This window comes from Colias philodice, chromosome 9 (genome assembly GCF_061535455.1).
Source record: "Colias philodice isolate Cphi_HAF_F1 chromosome 9, ilColPhil1 Martin Lab GWU primary, whole genome shotgun sequence".
Lineage (NCBI taxonomy): Eukaryota > Metazoa > Arthropoda > Insecta > Lepidoptera > Pieridae > Colias > Colias philodice.
The window spans coordinates 1258120-1277084 of record NC_143094.1 but is presented as its reverse complement, the minus strand read 5'-3'; the positions used below and the strand labels follow the sequence as shown (position 1 = coordinate 1277084).

At 35.0% G+C, this 18965-nt stretch overlaps 1 protein-coding gene across 1 annotated transcript; it reads left to right on the top strand.

Annotated features, from left to right (window-relative positions):
- Nucleotides 1–83: 83 nt before the first annotated feature.
- Nucleotides 84–17644, top strand: l(3)80Fg (dnaJ homolog subfamily C member 16 l(3)80Fg). Its single transcript, XM_089698833.1, has 14 exons — nt 84–482; nt 1087–1263; nt 2172–2258; nt 2638–2918; nt 4017–4197; nt 4746–4947; nt 5897–6092; nt 6647–6882; nt 7309–7481; nt 8310–8438; nt 8820–8921; nt 10030–10231; nt 11037–11163; nt 12799–17644. The coding sequence occupies exons 1-14, from the start codon at nt 307–309 to the stop codon at nt 12897–12899; spliced, it is 2370 nt and encodes a 789-aa protein (XP_089554959.1). The 5' UTR covers nt 84–306; the 3' UTR covers nt 12900–17644.
- Nucleotides 17645–18965: the final 1321 nt, after the last annotated feature.

The window sequence follows — 18965 nt, the reverse complement described above, 5'->3', positions numbered from 1 at the left end:
CTAAAGTCAATTTGACATAATTATTAGTCTCTGGAGTCTGGATCGTTTAAGTCTAAATAATCTGTTACACAAAAGCTATTTGATTGACATTTTGTAATTTTCAGTTTTTCCGAGATTTTCCCGAATTCGCGACTCTTCAGCCATCTCGTTCTATTTTAGGACGAATGAGTGATAAGAGATTCATAAAATTGTTCTTCTGCAATCATTACTAATGTTTTTTGTCATGGAACTCATGAATGCGGTATGAAAACCGTTTTATGAATAGTGCAAAGGTTCCGTTTCTGTGATTGATAGAAGTTTAGTAATATGCAATGGATAGGCAAGAGTTGGAAAGGGCGATGGCTGTGCGTGGTGTTGGTGCTGTTATTGTGCCCCTTTATCATAGCCCAGAAGATAGGTGACCCGTATAAAATATTGGGCATACATCGCAGGGCCACCTTCTCCGAAATTCGTAAAGCATATAGGCAACTCGCTAAAGAATGGTACGTCGCATGGCATATTTACTTCTCGATTTATTAACTTCTGTTATTACTTCTAAATTATATCTCCACATTAATTAATTATTCGCCATAAACGATTGTAAATAATTTATAAGAGACAGGAAGTTTAATGCATATCATTAAGTATTTAGAAAAAATATATCATATAATATTCTTTCATTAGAACTTAATGAAAAGATGTGTAAATATTTGATTTAATCTACCCAAGGTTTCTATTCTTTGTAGAATGTAATTTAATTAAATTGACTTGTTATTTAATACTTATTTTGTAATGTAAGTTTGCTTGATTTATTTGCTAGCACTAAATTATTAAAAGATGGAGTTTTAACTAGATTCTTTAAAAGATATTCTATTTTCATTACAACTGCCTTTTAACTGATAAGATACAAATGCAGACTAGATTTTTTTAGTGTTACAAAATCATTTTTTATGTAATTTCTTTTTATTTGATCTATCTAAATACCTACTTGTTTATAGATTACTAAATTCCAACTACATGGGAGAATATTTATTTCATCTATCGTTAATTCAAATTATAGAAACATCACACTTTTACTTTTTATAATTAATCAAAAATACTTTATAGGCATCCGGATAAAAATGAAGATCCAAATGCCGAGTCCCGGTTCGTTGAGATCAAGCAAGCATATGAATTACTATCAGACACAGAACGGAGACAAGCATATGACCTCTACGGCATAACTAATGAAGATGATCACATGTATAAACAGCGGCATGATTATAGCCAGTATGCACGATTTAGGTAAGGTTTTTGTACTTGTAGTAATCATACTAATATGCTAAAAGTTTGTAAGTTTGTTTGTTACTTTCACGCAAAAACTGCTGAACAGATCTCCATGAAAATTGCACCCACATAGAGGGTAACTTGGATTTACACATAGGATAGTTTTAATCCCGAAAATCGTAAGTGAATGAAAACTATGCGGTTTCTCCTTTGACTATGCAGTGAAGCGGATGCTAGTAGTAATTTAAAATTGTTTATTGATTTAAATGAATTTATTATTTGCCACTGAACTATTTTAACTAAGCTTCTTTCATAGATTTTATATATCAACTAGCGGTCCGCCCCGGCTTCGCCCGTGGTTCCTACATGTTTAAACTATCCTATCTCTCAAGTTAGATTTAACTGCACATGGTGTGCGAATTTTTTTATAATCGGTTAAGTGGTTTAGGAGTCCATTGAGGACAAACATTGTGACACGAGATTTATATATATTAAGATAAATAACTAAATAAACAGGTTTTCTATATTGGCATGCTTTCTTTGAATTTCTAATACCTAAATAAATTAGTCATTGACATAAAGTAGCGCTAAATTAATGAATGACTCATGTACGTTTGTTGTTTTAAGATATTTTTGGAGTTCTTAGTAGCATTGCATGTTTGAGTGTATGTTTATGTTTTGTCTGCTGTTTAATTTGTAAATTATTATGTTAAAATGTTTTTTCTGCTTTTCCATAATATTTGAAATGCTCTTGATTTTAAAATGTGGTTTCTAACTGAACTCTGTTTCACATAAACATTTTTTTTATTAGTTTTTTATTACATAGTCAGATTTTTTCACTATAGAGCTACTGCATATTATTTGATATGTATTTGAAACTAACATTATTTATTTATATTTTGATTTATTAAATTGTTTTGTTTCAGCAATGATCCATTTGATTTCTTTAGTGCTCACTTCCGAACACAAGATCAAGATATAACATTATTCCATAAGCTGTCTGTTACAACCAGGTTTGTACTAAAAATATATTTTAGTAACTGCCCCATGATCTACTATCCAAATTCATGCAACAATTTTTATTGATGACCCACTGTTTTCAAATGCTTTAGGTAGTTCCGGTTAAGACTTTCTTAAACCATGGTAATGATATAAATGTTTTTTTATTAAACGGGTCAAGTATATCATTTGCAGTTAAACTTATCTATACTAATATTCAAATGAAAGAGAAGGATTTGTTTGTAAGATTCAATTATAATTATCAATTATAACGGGTTTTATAACATCATCGTCAGGTATAGTTGAACAAGAGAATTGTGTGCTTTATTAACAAGTTCAAATATTTTTTTATATAGTAGACATTGTATTTAAATAATCCAACCACCTCCACAGGCATTTTGAGAACAACATTCTAGAAAAGAGCATCCACACACCGGCTCTAGTTCTCTTCTACACGGACTGGTGTTTCGACTGTGTTCGATCAGCATCATCGTGGAGGAAGCTGGTGGAAGCCCTACAGCCACTCGGCATAACGTTGGCAACAGTCCATGCTGGGCATGAAGCGAGTCTAGCGAGGAGGATCGGGGTGCATGGTGTGCCGTGCTTGACGTTTGTACTTGATAAACAGATCTATATATACAAGGAGAGTCTGGCCTCGCTGCCGAAGGTTTTGGGTATGTATTGTGATTAGTGGAAAAATTATAAACCATGAATTATATGTATTATAAAACGTGAATTGAGAACCTACTCCTTTTTTTTGAAGTTGGTTAAAAAAAATGTACCAACAACTTCTCATCTCCGACTCGCACAAGTTGGAGTGAGTTTCCTTTGCCTATTCTCAAATCTTTATTTTCCGTTAAAATTGTCCGAATTCGCGAAAACGGGGTAGCGTTACGTGCTGGCCACGGACAATTCGCTATAGCGATAATTCGCGCGGCGCGACTGGCGGCGAGTCTTGCGAATGAATCAAATGTATGGAAATGTACTGGGCATGCCACGCGCAGCGGCGACCAGCGAGACGACCGGCGAATTTCCCCGAGCGAATCGCGCGGCACGACTAGCGATCGAAACAAATGTATGAGTTATTACGGCGCAGGCCACGGAGTCGAGCGGCAGACGCGGCGACTACTCCCGGAGCGAACTTAATTTAAAATAGTTTGTTTTTTTTTCGCGAAAATGGAGACGGAAGCTTTTATTGCAGAAATTCTAGCTAGACCAGCTATTTGGAAGTCTAGCCACCCGCAACATAATTTTTCATCATGCCTATATTTTTCATATTTTTGGTGGAATTCTCCGTCTGTAACACGATTTCTATTTAATTCGTGTACTCCACTATATCTTCCAAACATTAAATCTTGAGCAAAAAAGCTGCTACTCTACAAACAACGTCGAGCTAACTTTGATAAAGCCATCTCGTCTCCTCGTCTACACTGGTCGCGGCGGCGAACGCAACTGCCCGTGGCGTGCTTACCGCGCCGCGCGAATCGCCGCTCCGCCCGTCGCGCCGTCGGTCGCGCCGCCGGTGTCCGTGGCCAAGGTGTTAGTTGGTATTACTGTCATGTACACATACAAATATGCAAATAACTTATGGATTTACTTGTGATTTGTTGCAATAATTAAGAGCTTTCAAGTCTGTCGGCAGCCATTATGACTGCTTTTTTTTTGTTTGCTAGATTTTTGTAATGACTTTTGAATTATAGTAGCGGTATGCTTATTATTCAAGTAAGTCTTTACTTTATTAAAATACTAATAGTTATTATTTTTTTTCCCAGAGTACATCCGATGGAAGTTCCCATACAAAATGATACAGAATTTAGACGACAGTAACGCGAACGCGTTCTTGAACGACTTTGAAGATAACAAGGTGAAAGCGTTGATATTTGAGGAGAGACAGGTGATACGGCTGAGATATTTGATCACCGCCTTCCATTATAGGGACTGGGTGTCTTTTGCGTGAGTATTTAATAAGAACTATTACTTTTAGGGTAGAAATATAAAATGTATTTCACATCAGGCTCATGTATGTGTTTTGTTAAGGAAGTTTACCTATATAATTAAGGAAGTTTACCTATAGTGTGCCTATATAAATAGAAATATGTATATATGTTTCGCACTGTATTTTGTTGAAATAAAGTTGACAAATTTGTTTCTGTTAGTCAAATATAAAAATACTTATTTTTTATTATTACATCGTTTATTAAAGTGAAACTTTTATTACATCGTCTCAAACTTTTTGGTCTGTGTAGCGCATGTCGCGTGTATCGCGGCTGCCGAGTAGGTATACCTACTCGGCAGCCGACCGACACGCCGACCGACACACGTGTTCGGAACCGTTCGAACAGTTTCACTTTTACCGTGGTTTCATAAAACCACACAACATTTTTTTTGATCCTTATTTAAAATTAACATGTTAAAATATTTCTGCCTACTTTTTTTTGCCAATTGTTAAAATTTATTATTAATTTTCAAAACTACCCACCCAATTTACTATGTCTTTCCAGTTTCGTCGACATATCCTCCCGCGATACTCAGAACCTGACCGCTAGATACAAGGTCCAAAGGAACATGGATACCATGGTGCTGCTGAAGGAGGACTCCCCAGAGCCGGTAGCCACTGTCAGCACTACGGAGATACCGACTCAAACATTAACACAGCTGATCGAGGCCAATCAAATGCTGACACTGCCGAGGTTGTCTTCGCAGGTAATGGGAAAAGGGTTATCTTAATATACATAAATCTCGTGTCACAATGTTTGTCCTCAATGGACTCCTAAACCACTTAACCGATTATAATAAAATTCGCACACCATGTGCAGTTCAATCCAACTTGAGAGATAGGATAGTTTAAACATGTAGGTACCACGGGCGAAGCCGGGGCGGACCACTAGTAGGAATATAAATCTTTCATCGGGAATAGAGTTTCGAACATAGTTCAAAACTTTTTTAATAGTATTAGAAGTGGTAGAATGCAATAGTTGTAATTAAAATTTTAAATGATGCTAAATTAAACATTATCGGCATACTATTTGTTAAATTGGAAATATGTACGGTTTACTCTTATCGCTGCCCTGGCTGTTTTATGACGGCGCTTGCCGTTATTGTGTTAAATTTGACTGTATTCTATTTGTGTGCCTGGTTCCGATTGCAACTCGCTCTACGTAGAGTTTACATCTCTCTAGCGGATATGTGAACGCGTAACAGTCCAGATGATTGGGTTCTACTTTTTGCTTGCTCTCTATAAAGTTCGTGTCTACCACATCTGTCTCTACACCTCTACGGATGAGCTCTACAGCTCTACGCCCGCTCAGGCTACGCGTACATGTAAATGTAAACACGTAGAGCAAGCGTTCGGGTGCCACACAGAACATATAAAAGAGGTTAGAAAGGCATTGTAGGCGGGGCAGACGCGCCAAGGATATGAGCACTGCTCACATCATCATCATGCGTATGATTCGTTCCATTTTAAATCGCGTAATCGCGCGGCGCTATGATTGGCTAGATTTGAAATTGCAAATATGTGCGTTTTTTTTTATATAGGAACGGCGAATTATTGCCATTCTAACCTCTTTTATATGTTCTGTGGAGTGCCACGTTCAGCTCCATATATTTGTCTCTACCACTTTTGACTCTACAACTCTACATCTCTCCACAGAGCATGCTAGACGCAGTATGCCCTGTAGAGTGGCGAGCGTCCCGCCGTCGACTCTGCTGTGTACTCGTGGCTAGAGATGCCCGAGCTCTACCAGCTCTACGACCGTTAGCAAGAAAAGCACCGGATCGTACGCGTTATGCGTACTTATATGCGCACAGACAGCCGCACTTTTTGACTGCGCTCGCTAATGGATCCGGTATGTAACTTGTACACAGATAATATGACCATACACCTTACCATCACAATATGTCGTTGTTGACCCTACATGTCCCATGTTATGCCACTTAACTTCGCATTTGAAACTCAACATACACTACATAATATCACTTCACATCATAGTACGTCACAAACGCATTTTTAGTTTTTTTTCTCTCCTTTTTCGTGTATAAACATAAATCTACACTAATATTATAAAGAGCAAAACTTTGTTTGTTTGATTGTAATGAATAGGCTCATAAACTACTGGACCGATTTTAAACATTCTTAGACCATTCGAAAGCTACATTATCCACGAGTAATATAGGCTATATATTATCATGCTAAGACCAACAGGAGCGGAGCCACGCGGGTGAAACCGCGCGGCACAGATAGTTAATGATAAAATAGCTATATTTATTCTTCGGTTAATTTACAATAATCAGTTATCAGACTTACATTATTACATAACGCATCTAAATTTTTCTGAAGAAAATCACATTATTTTCGAATATAGTAACAGGGTTAATCAATATCGGACATTTATCCCACCAGGCATAGACATATCATCACTAGAACACCGCATAGTGGTGATATGGCGTCGTGAAGCGAGTCGCGTACAATTTGAGTGGCTCAACGAAACCTGGCCCACGTGTCAACACTGTTCTGATGATGTAGAGGAAACCCTGGAGTATCATGAGCGGTTGAATGAAACCAAGAGGGCCTTGGAACAACTAGTGAAAAGGTTGCTAAAACCGAACGAAGTGGTCGCTTATGAAGCTCATGTGCAGGTTGGTTATAGACTAGTAGGGCAAGATTTGTAAGAAATATTCTTTAGCTTTGACCATTTTTGCCCTCTTTAAAAAAAATTAAAATAAAAACTTTGAAATAATTATCCACTTATTTCGTCAAATTTATGTAAATCTTAACATTAAATAAAATCTACCTTTTTGCCACAGCTATTTATCACTTATTCTGTCAAATGTATGTAAATCTTAACATTAGTACAGTTCCATAGGTATTATAACACTTTATATTGGATTTTTTTGCAAAATTTATGTGTCAGAACATTTTATTAACCCATTGAGCGCCGAACGGCCTGATCGGTCCACGACACAATAGATTTTCTATTGTGTCTGTGATTCCGGGTCCTGAGTTATTGGAAAAAGGATGCTTTTATTATAAAAAAATATCAACAAATCAATTTAATTTGACAGGAATTGCTCGACGAAGCGGCGAAAAGCGCAATATGGCGGGCGTTCCTGAAAGTCGGCGAGTGGAGCGAGAGGGCGATATTCGCGTTGCGCACGCAGCATGCCATCTCACTCATATCCGTGCTCGCTACTGTCGCTCTCGTGCTGGCCGTGGGCTATCTCATGGCGTATCTCATGTGAGTATACATATAAACAAAAAAATTGGTTGTTTGTGAAGTAGGTTTACGATCGAGATGTTTACGTGATAACGTCTTATTGGTGGCAGCGCTCGAGATGAGACGGGAGATCGGTCCGTCTCTCTCTCGTTATACCTGCGATCGCGCTCGTGAGGTTTTGGTGTGACACAAGTTTCTGAACATGTCACCCGACTAAAACGATTTTAAAAACGTTATCACGTTAAAAAATATGAGCAATTTGCTAAACATACATTTTTCTTCTCCTAATTATTAGGTATTTTTCCATTATCGACATTTGTTTATCGATACTTTCCGCACTAATCGATAAATACCAACCGATGTAAGTTTTGCAAGACGTAAACGTAAAGTCAGATTGAAATAATTTCTGGTTAATGTTAAGAATTGTTATAATTTTAATGGAATATCATTGTAATGGCCTAGAGCTACGTAAAAATTAAAAAATGCCATTTTTAGACGGCTCCAAAACGTTTCTAATTTAATGGTGACGCCATTACAAGGTTGTGTCTTGGGAATAACTGTCAGTGTTATAGGGATCATGTTTCGCCGTGCCGACAATAATTTCCACAAATGTCACTAATAATATATTCTTATTAAACCAATAATTATAAATTTATATAGAATAGAAAAAAATCGATCACGAGGCGGGACTTGAACCCGCATCCTCTCGCGCCATTCCGGGGCGGATGCCTGACCAATTCAGCCACTCGTGACCCGCCAGAATTTTTTCTATTCTTTATAAATTTATATTTATAAAGCATTTGAATGCCATAAAACCAAAAATATCAATTTCAAACCAATAATTTGCAGTCGAGTGGAAGAAGAATCAATCCAACGGCAGAAGCAAGAGCGCGCGCAACAGAACGGCAACAAGCCGAGCGAACAGCCGGAGATGCGTCTGCATGAGCTAAGAGCGGAGAAATATAATGGACTTGTTAGGTAAGGGTATAATTTCAAGATTTAAAACATTTTTGATCAATTTGTTGTGTTCACAAAAACAATAAAGTGTTCAAAAAATGAAAGTAAAAAGTTAGTTCTAAAAATTGAGTAACCATAGTTACATTGTTAGTTCTAAAAATTGAGTAATCTGCTCCAAAATATTACATGCACTTTCTGAATAAAATGCCTGAAAATCGAAGGTCAAAAAATTTACTTGTATATTTCCAGATTTATACTGTATATGTTTTGATGCTATATGTATGTGTTTGTGCTATGACGTTTTTGGAAATCTTGGTAGCCAATTAGTTACATAATTATGTCGAAAAAATTTTAATTCAATTTTTTATTGTCTATATTTTTACACGACTTTTCTTTTTCTAGATTGCAAAAACCTGGGTGCAGAACGATTGTTCTTTTGGTGGACATGCAAAGTCGAGTGCAGTTGTTGTCTAAATTCCATAAAATAGTGTGGCCGTATCGCAAGTAAGTTACTTTCTTTTCTATTTTTTTTAATAAAAATATGTGCATATAAATTATGGTATGATTAAAAAATATAAGATTCACATCTCGAAAGAAAATAGCGTGTCTATAAATTAAAATAGTTGTCTTTGTTTTAATTTAAAATGTAATGTAAAAAAAAATATATTCGTCATCATGTCACATCGATGACGTACAATAAATCACTTGTCAAACAATCATGCTCAAATTATATCCATAGCTTAACTCTGCCCGCATAAGTGTAACATTTTTTCGTTACGCGCGCCATCTTTTTCTTATCCCTACCACGTGTGATTCGACGTATTTCTATAAAGTTGCATATATGTAGTAAATTATTTTTTGAAAAAATCAGGTCATAAAGAAGTTTCACTTCTTACGTGTGTACACGCACACATTTTTTTTGTATCGAGCGCCTCATGTATTACAAAAAGTACTTTGTATACTAGTGTCGTATATTACAATCGAGTATTTTGCATGGTGTATTGTATGTCCTTCCCTTATTATCGGCTCATAGACGCGCGTGTCCTCTCACTCCGACCACCTGCAGCCAACTGGGCTTTGTGAGCGGTGTCACCGTTACACGTGCGCAAGAGACGACATAATACTTCCCTCTCTTTCACTCACATACACGAGTATTCGACTGACCGGTTGGCTTGGTTGGTAGTTCCTTTCAAGCCAGAGGTCGTGGGTTCGATTCCCACCCGGGGCAAATATTTGTGTGACGAACATAGATGTTTGCTCTGTGTCTGGGTGTTAATTTATCTATATAAGTATTTATTTAAAATTATATATGTAAGTTTATCAGCCATCTGGTTTCCATAACACAAGCGAAAGCTTAGTATGGGATCAGATCGTGCCGTGTGTGAAAATTGTCCTAAAATATTTATTAGGCTATTGCATAGCTTCTATCGCGGGCCTTGAGCGCGGGGACCGAATCCAGAAATTCCGTAACCAAAAAACTTCACGCTCCCCACTCCGACGGGCGCGGAGGTGTGGCTTGTAGGCATAGCATGCAATAGCTTTACCGCGGCAGTCCCCGAGTGCCACACGTCTTTTTTTATTTATACAATACATATGGGTGTGGTATGTACAGGAACAAGACGCTGGTGTTCGCGTACCTGTGCGTGGAGCGCGGCGTGGAGTGGTTCCGGCGCGTGCTGCAGCTGTCGCTGGGCGGCGCGGCGCTGCGCCTCAACGGGCGGAACTGCGTCGGCACCGTGCTGGCGCTCAACCCGCACCGCAAGTACTTCTGCATCTACCACGCCAAGCACCCCGAGTGCGCCAAGCCGCACAAGGTGATCCCCCCCGGACTTAACAATTAATTATAAAAAAAAAATTTGGTTGTCTGTAAAGTCGGTTTACTGACGATAGTTGAACGTAACAACGTCCGAGTGTGCTTCTTTGTCGCTCGTTCCGCGCTCTCGCTTGCACTTCAAGCCTTGGAACGCCTCAGAGCGAGGTAACGCCGCATTAGTCATATTTTTTCGTGCGTGCAGCCAGCTCTATCGAATTATAAGACGTTGTCACGTCAAAAACGATTAAATCGACCGAAAAAAATTAAATATAATTTCGCAATTTCAAACAGATTGAGTAGACTAACGTAAACATATCATTAGAATCAATCTCGCAGAATTTTCAAAAGTCGTAATGCAATTACAGAACTACACTTCAAACTAGAATAAAATACAGAAAATGTGATACATTCGACAATAACACTTCTATTCCTATAAAATGAAAATGAATTTCTTTACGCTAGTCACAACAATTAATGTGCGCACCCTTAAGCGTTAACAGACACATCAGTGTGACTGTCAAAACGATATAGTCCAGGATCCTTCGCTCATTTTTGCAAGTGATTACTATCAAGTTTATCAAAAAACTGTATCCTTGTTACCTTTGTTAGCTACCACAATCGAGAGTTTCGTACATGAAATTATTGGGCGTCTGATCAAAATAAAGCTACTCACGGAAAATTAGCTTGATAGTAATCAAGTGCAAAAATGGGCGATGGATCCTGAACTAATAATTTTATATGGAGTGTCCGGGGTGACTGCACTACAATGTTCTAAATACCGATGATATAACACTGTCACATTACAGCGCATGTCTCGCATGACGCGGTCGCTGGGGGGCGGCGCGCTGGACCCGGAGGCAGGCGCCTTCATCGGCTTCACCACGGAGCCCGAGTCCGACGAGGAGCCCTACGAGCCGCCCGTGCTGCTGCAGGGTGAGTGCATGTCATGACAAGCCAAAAAAAACAAAAAAAGACATTTATAGCGGAACAAAGAACCTTGAATGATGACCAAAAAAATAATACTTTTGACACATAAATAGTATTAGACCGGGAGATACTGACACAAAATTTCGAGTCATTTGTAACAGGATGGCGGTTCTACAGGGGTCTTAGTACGAAATGACAAAAAGAAAAACGATGGTGTGAACACTGGTACCGGCGGCTTAGTCGCGTGGGCGTTAGTCGAACTCGTCGTAAAAATAGCGAAAGTCAAACGATTTGTAACACAAAAATTTTAGAATTTACCGATAGCCCATAAAAAAGAAGTAGGCGGTAGTGTCATGCCATACTTTTCCGGTGTGACTTACAGCCCGCCATACCGACGCAAATGTGTTGATTTAAAAAAAAACAATTCAACCATTTGTACCAGGCTAACTTTTGCACAGGTAACCATCGTCGTGTAGCCATTTACGAAAATCACCATACCATACTTTTCGGACGATTCCAAATGGTCGCCATACCGCCGAAAATCTGCAAAAATTTTTTTTTTCGCCAAACTTTTTGTACCAGTATTGCATTTGGATTTTTGGAGAGTATTTGATAAAATGTGACCATTATTATATTTGCCATACTTCTAGTAGGGGGAAAAAGTGCTGCCATACTTCATAAATAAATTTATTATTAATTTATAGAAGTGAAGATTTCTTCCACCTAGATCTTTGAAATTTTGTATTTATATTTGTTGAACCTCAAACTTATAGGAAAGATTAATGCCATACTGTTACAAATCGTTCAAAATACGAATAAAATCATACAATAAAAAAAAATCTTATACACATTCGCCACCTCCCACAGGTATGGCATTATCACACTTCTATTTATTGGGAGTTGTTGAAAAAAAAATTTAGGGTGTTACAAATGGTTCGGCGAAAAAAAAATTTGCAGATTTTCGGCGGTATGGCGACCATTTGGAATCGTCCGAAAAGTATGGCATGGCGATTTTCGTAAATGGCTGCACGACGATGGTTACCTGTGCAAAAGTTAGCCTGGTACAAATGGTTGAATTGTTTTTTTTAAATCAACACATTCGCGTCGGTATGGCGGGCTGTAAGTCACACCGGAAAAGTATGGCATGACACTACCGCCTACTTCTTTTTTTATGGGCTATCGGTAAATTCTAAAATTTTTGTGTTACAAATCGTTTGACTTCGCTATTTTTCCGACGAGTTCGACTAACGCCCACGCGACTAAGCCGCCGGTACCAGCGTTCACACCATCGTTTTTCTTTTTGTCATTGCGTACTAAGACCCCTGTAGAACCGCCATCCTGTTACAAATGACTCGAAATTTTGTGTCAGTATCTCCCGGTCTATATACATGACACATAAATAATGTATTAAAATAATATAAAATCTTCATATAATATAAATCGTCATATTATTTGAAAGAAAAACTTTTGTTAAATACTGGTACTTTAATAAAATTATAAGCAATTTCACAATTTATCGATATATTTGATGATTAGTAAAACTGATACTCAGATAATGTTGCGTAAACTATCTTTTTTATAAATAAATCATTTAAGTTTACATGTACTTACTGGAATTTAAATATTGATTTGACATTGCAGAAAACCTCCTCGATGGTTTGGAAAATTGGCTCGATCGTCTCTTTGAAGGCAGCACGCACCGGTACTACGTCAACTACTGGCCGGATATGACGACGAAGTGAAGCGGAAACGGCGTGTCTTTGGTTTTTATGTCAGGTGATTCTTTTTTTAATTCACCCCCAGGGCAAAGGGTTTTCGGCGTACAGCCAAGTTTTGACAGGCTTCTTTGCTGACAGTTTGGAATGTATTTTTTTTTTAATGTACGGGCAAAGGGGTGTCTATGTTTATTACTTTTTAATGTATAGCAAAGTTTATTTAAGGTGACTTTTCAACTGGGCTGTATTATAACTTTGCCGGATTTTTCTTGGTTTACACAGGTATTGTGGTGGATATATTTTTTTCTATTTCTTCATATATTTGTTAAGGCTTAATTTTTGAGTCTAGATGTGGGAAAGTTAGTTAATAATTATATTGTATAACGGCCTTACTAACAAAAAGTTAAACAATGGATAAATTTCAACCATTTTCTACCATAGCTTTGTCCTGCTCACATGAAACATCAATCATAAAAACAAGATAGGTTATTGCAATAACTAATCCATTGCAAAGCAAATGGGTAACATTTTATTAGTAAGACCGTTAATCTATATGGAATGTATATTGGTCAGGGTTATAAAGTACGTATTGGGCATTTGCGTTGTATTAAAAAGTATTTCATTTGGAATTTATTATCTGTATAAAAGTCTTTTTACACTTCCTTGATATTCTACATGTTATATTTACATTATTACATTATAATATACTAGAACAGAATGATTATGTGTCTTATTACGATGAGCCAAAGTTGGATTTCGTTAAGCCTGGTTTACTGCCCAAGATTTCGACCAGTTAGGTGATAGGCGTGTTGGCGCGAGTATAGTCTATGGTTATGGTAAATATAGAGGAGGGAATACTGGAGGTATGTTTATTGTCTCTGCCTGCCCCAATGTTTAGAGTGTATCTTAAAAAGAAGACACGCAATTGACAAATTTAAGATATTTGAATATAGGAAATATGCTCAGTGTGTTCTAATAAGCCCTATTTTTAATAAATTAGACAAAAAAACTAATTCATATGGAAGATCTACATAGTTAAAATATTTTAATTTTTTAGTTTAAGATTTTTAACATTTTATTTTTCATTTTCTAGTGTGTGTTCATTGTCTCTGGTTTGTGAATTGCGCGGTCTATTCTCTATGGCTAAGTTATTAAGGATCAAATGAATTAGTGCCTGTCACATATAGTACTGATAGACGCACGTAGGTGTGGTTAGATACGAATGTTATACCTACCTAACGTTGTATTGTGACGTCACTGGGGACTTGAGTAATGTGACGTCACAGATAGTGTTGCCATAGTGTACCGTATCGTAATAAATTCGTGTATTGGTGTGGGGTTTTATTTAATTTACATAATTTTTAGGACAAGTAACTTTTCAATTCAATTCTAGAAGAATAGAATCGTCATAACATAGTTTTAACATTTAGCACATTTGAAAAGGATAATTTATAGTTTGATAAGAACAATTTTCACTGTCGGTATTGTTTTGTCCGATCAAATATCAATTAAGATTTCAAGAATTTTATTGCTCATATAGGTTGAAACGTCACTTGAAATTATAAACTTAAATTGTTCGAAAATTTTGTGAATTAAATAATTCTCCAAGGGACAAATATTAAAATTCACACTTTTATAATGTTTAGCTTGTAAATAGAGCGTTCGATTTCAAGATAAAACACACGGTAGCTAGTAATATAGACAGTATTATACACTGGCACTTTTAGATATTGTGACAATACGGATCTGTTACAGTGATAGGCATAGACAAGATAGGTTTTGCCTGAAACATCTCTTGTGACTTTAAAAATAATGAAAAAAACCTCTTTTCAAAAAAGTAATGGTTAAATAAAACAAATAATATAGTTAAAAAAATTGGTTGTTTGTAAAGTAGTTTTACGATCGAGATGTTTACGTGATAACGTCTTATTGGTGGCAGCGCTCGAGATGAGACGGGAGATCGGTCCGTCTCTCGTTATACCTGCGATCGCGCTCGTGAGGTTTTGGTGTGACACAAGTTTCTGAACATGTCACCCGACTAAAACGATTTTGAAAACGTTATCACGTTAAAAAAACTAAGAACCGCTCGAACTCTTGAAATTATTGTATTGTCCGATGACAATTTAAACTAAATCGATCCTTTTAAAGTGTGTCAAAATCGAGTCGAAAGTAGTGTATTACATATAAACGATGTTGACGACGACATGTTGATATGTTCATACCTCTTACCGATCCTCGATTGAAATGTTTTATACTGTTTTCTAGCTACCAATGAATATTGCTTTAAATCAATTGTCTATGCCTATCATTTGTGCAGTAAATATTTCAATTTACATTATAAATTATTCTCCGATAAGCTCTCTAATACATTTTTAAATATGTAATATAAGTAGAAAAATAAAACAGTGCCTATGTACAATGTTTATAATTATGATTAAAAATTTAACCATGCAATGTTGCCACTTATTTATAGGGTATTTGGTAGTACAGTCTAGTCAAATATTATTGCCATTATAAAGTATTATTCGGCTTTATACAACACACGAAATGATTATATTGAGTTTGAACGATTTGCTCTCTTTATTATTCAATTCAGCCGTGTATAATATTATGAGACCCTAGTGATGACGTCACAAGTCTTATAATATCGCATTCGGAATGAATGTCTTGTTAGGTCCAAGTTCAATTTTAATCCTATTCTAGAATAATTTTATATCAATGTAACCTTTCAAACGTTTTAAATTATACGGTATTTTACCAAAACGTTACAGGTTGTCTATTTTATTCTTCGTTGTACTTGTGTGCGTGTTTTTGAATATGATTAGATTGTTGAAAGTTGAATTTAAACTTTTGTTACAGTTGAACTAGTCAATATATTATAACAGTGTGTTGTTATTAGGTTAAGTAGTGCTTGGGCTGAATCGGAATTATTTAAGCGTGTCTGGCATGTGGAAGTTTACTACGAAATACTCCCATTTGGTAGAAAATTTTACCAAAATGGTAGAATTTTGTTTATTGTCTGTTTGCGTATTTTTCTTCTCAAGTTTGTTGTAGATTTATTAATGAATTTAAATTTTTATATAGTTAATTATGAAATGAATAGATTACTCTCGTTTAAAGTGTATGTAACGTGTTTTAGTCTATTTCGAAATGATTTGTTGTTACAGTTAAAACAACTAATAAATAAATAAATTCAGTGGTTGAATTCGTGAATGTTTTGTCTCATTTATTTTTAAATTATTTTGTGGACTGTGATTGTGTCATTAAACATCCATTTATTTTATCTTATCCAAGGGTTTGAAAAAATATTTGTGACAGAACAAGACATGAACTATGGTTTAAGTTTTATTGTGTAAAAGTAATTCTTTAAACTTCTTTGCAACGTTAATTATCGCACTTTTATTAAAAGTATTTACTGTACCATATTTATCTGTTTTATTGCAATTTATTATCTGTGAAAAAGTTGCTAGTGTAAAATTGTTTATTGTGAATTATTTGCATATTAGTGCGTGAGGGGTTTTTATTGGATATATTGAATGGGAAAAGCTTTTTAGGAATGTTATTGTACAAATAGAATTAAAGCTGAAAATATTCTTTGCTTTATGTTATTGCTGTTATAACTTTATCGAATATTTTACTAGTTTCAATTTCATCAAAAACTGCAGTGAGTGTAACGACTGAATTCTCAGACTATATGCGAAATAAAAATCAAACTATTGTATAATTAAGTTTCACTAAAATAAATGATTTTAATTTTACAAATTGAACTCGATTTAAAAGATTGAAACAAATCCATTGTGTCCATTATAAGCAAATGGATAATTTATTAAGATTTAAATTTCATGCTCATTGCTCATAATTATTTAGAATTGAAAGGAATGCATGAAGGCATTAAGTAATATTAATTACCTATTGGCTATTATATTAAATAAAAAAAATTGGTTGTCTGTAAAGTCGGTTTACTGACGATAGTTGAACGTGACAACGTCCGATTGTGCTTCTTTGTCGCTCGTTCCGCGCTCTCGCTTGCACTTCAAGCCTTACATGGAACGCCTCAGGGCGAGGTAACGCCGTATGAGTCATGTTTTTTCGTGCGTGCAGCCGGCTCTATCGAATTATAAGACGTTATTGCCACGTCAAAAAATATCAGAGAATTCTATTGTTATACTAACTAGCATACACATACAACTTGACCAATTCCACCTGTCCCATGCCTTATGTTATATACTCGTAATTCTGATGTGTTGATAAAAAGACAAATGTACGGTGAATGGATCATGTGTGTTAACCATTATTTATTCTGTATATAATAATTATATTTAATGGTGGATATAGTTGCGATATTTAATTGTCTCAATGTGGTCCTTGTGTTGCCATGTTTTAGCTAAAATTTAATATTTCCTTTTCATAGACAGAGAGGATGAAAATAAAATGTACCTATTCAGTTTTAGGTGCAATTAATGTTATAAAAATACTAAATAATATGAGTAGACCTATTCGATTTTGTGTTTCAAATAATTGAACACATTTTATTATATTTTACAAAACTATTAGTGTGAAAGAAGTTAATAAATTATCTATACTTCCATAAAGCAATTAATATTTTAATGTCTATAGTTTTCTCTGTCTATGGATATTTGTATATGGGTTGTTTATAGCTTTTGTGTACTAAATTTTATTGTTATATATTTATATAATTTAAGATCTTACTTCTAAATTCTATGTCTTTATTCCATTGATTTGTACAATAAATATAAATATTGTTCTCTCATTTTGGTTGTTTTATTTCTAATTTGAATTGAGTCAATGTGCTATTACCCTGCAATCTACATATTTATAATTTTATGAGTCTTACTGGATAACCTCAAATTATATTTTATTCTTGATTTTATTATTGGAAATGGACTTTGTCTGGTGGAGCAAACTACACATATGAATCAGAACTAAAAAGTGAGTATAAAATACCTATTATCAAAGTATGGACTCTTTTATATGCTCTTCCACATAGGCTCCTCTCTACCATTTAGTATTTGCACATTAAATATTACTCTGTGGTTTGAAAAGGGTCAACTTTAAATAAAAGAATAAATTCAAATAAATATTTATTATAACAACAAAATGGTACAGTATTTTCTAAATAAAACACCTACTGGCTTTGCTCTGGTTGCACATATTGTTTATTATCCCACATGATTTTATTTACTTAACATTCCTTATCTGAAAACAAGAATAATTTAATTTAATAATGAAATACAAATTTCAACCAAGTTTTATAAGAAATAAATCTGTACTTATGTTATAAATTTGAATAAAAGGTTTTCTAATGTTGCGCTATACAAATAAAAACAATAATTGGTACATTCAATAAAAAAATCATAATTTTTGAAACAGTTGTTTTAATATTACTTTTTAGAATTAGTAGTTTAGTATTTATTATTTATGTGTAGTTTTTAGAATTATTATTTAATGTACCTATTCTGTTTTAGGTGCAATTAATGTTATGAAAATACTAAATAATATGAGTAGACCTATTCAATTTTGTGTTTCAAATAATTGAACACATTTTATTATATTTTACAAAACTATTAGTGTGAAAGAAGTTAATAAATTATCTATACTTCCATAAAACAATTAATATTTTAATGTCTATAGTTTTCTCTGTCTATGAATATTTGTATATGGGTTGTTTATAGCTTTTGTGTACTAAATTTTATTGTTATATATTTATATAATTTAAGATCTTACTTCTAAATTTTATGTCTTTATTCCATTGATTTGTACAATAAATATAAATATTGTTCTCTCATTTTGGTTGTTTTATTTCTAATTTGAATTGAGTCAATGTGCTATTACCCTGCATATTATATGAGTCTGCATATCATAATTTTATGAGTCTTACTGGATAACCTCAAATTATATTTTATTATTGGAAATGGACTATGTCAGGTGGAGCAAACTACACTTATGAATTAGAACTAAAAAGTGAGTATAAAATACCAAGAATGTAGCTATTATCAAAGTATGGACTCTTTTATATGCTCTTCCACATAGGCTCCTCTCTACCATTTAGTATTTGCACATTAAATATTACTC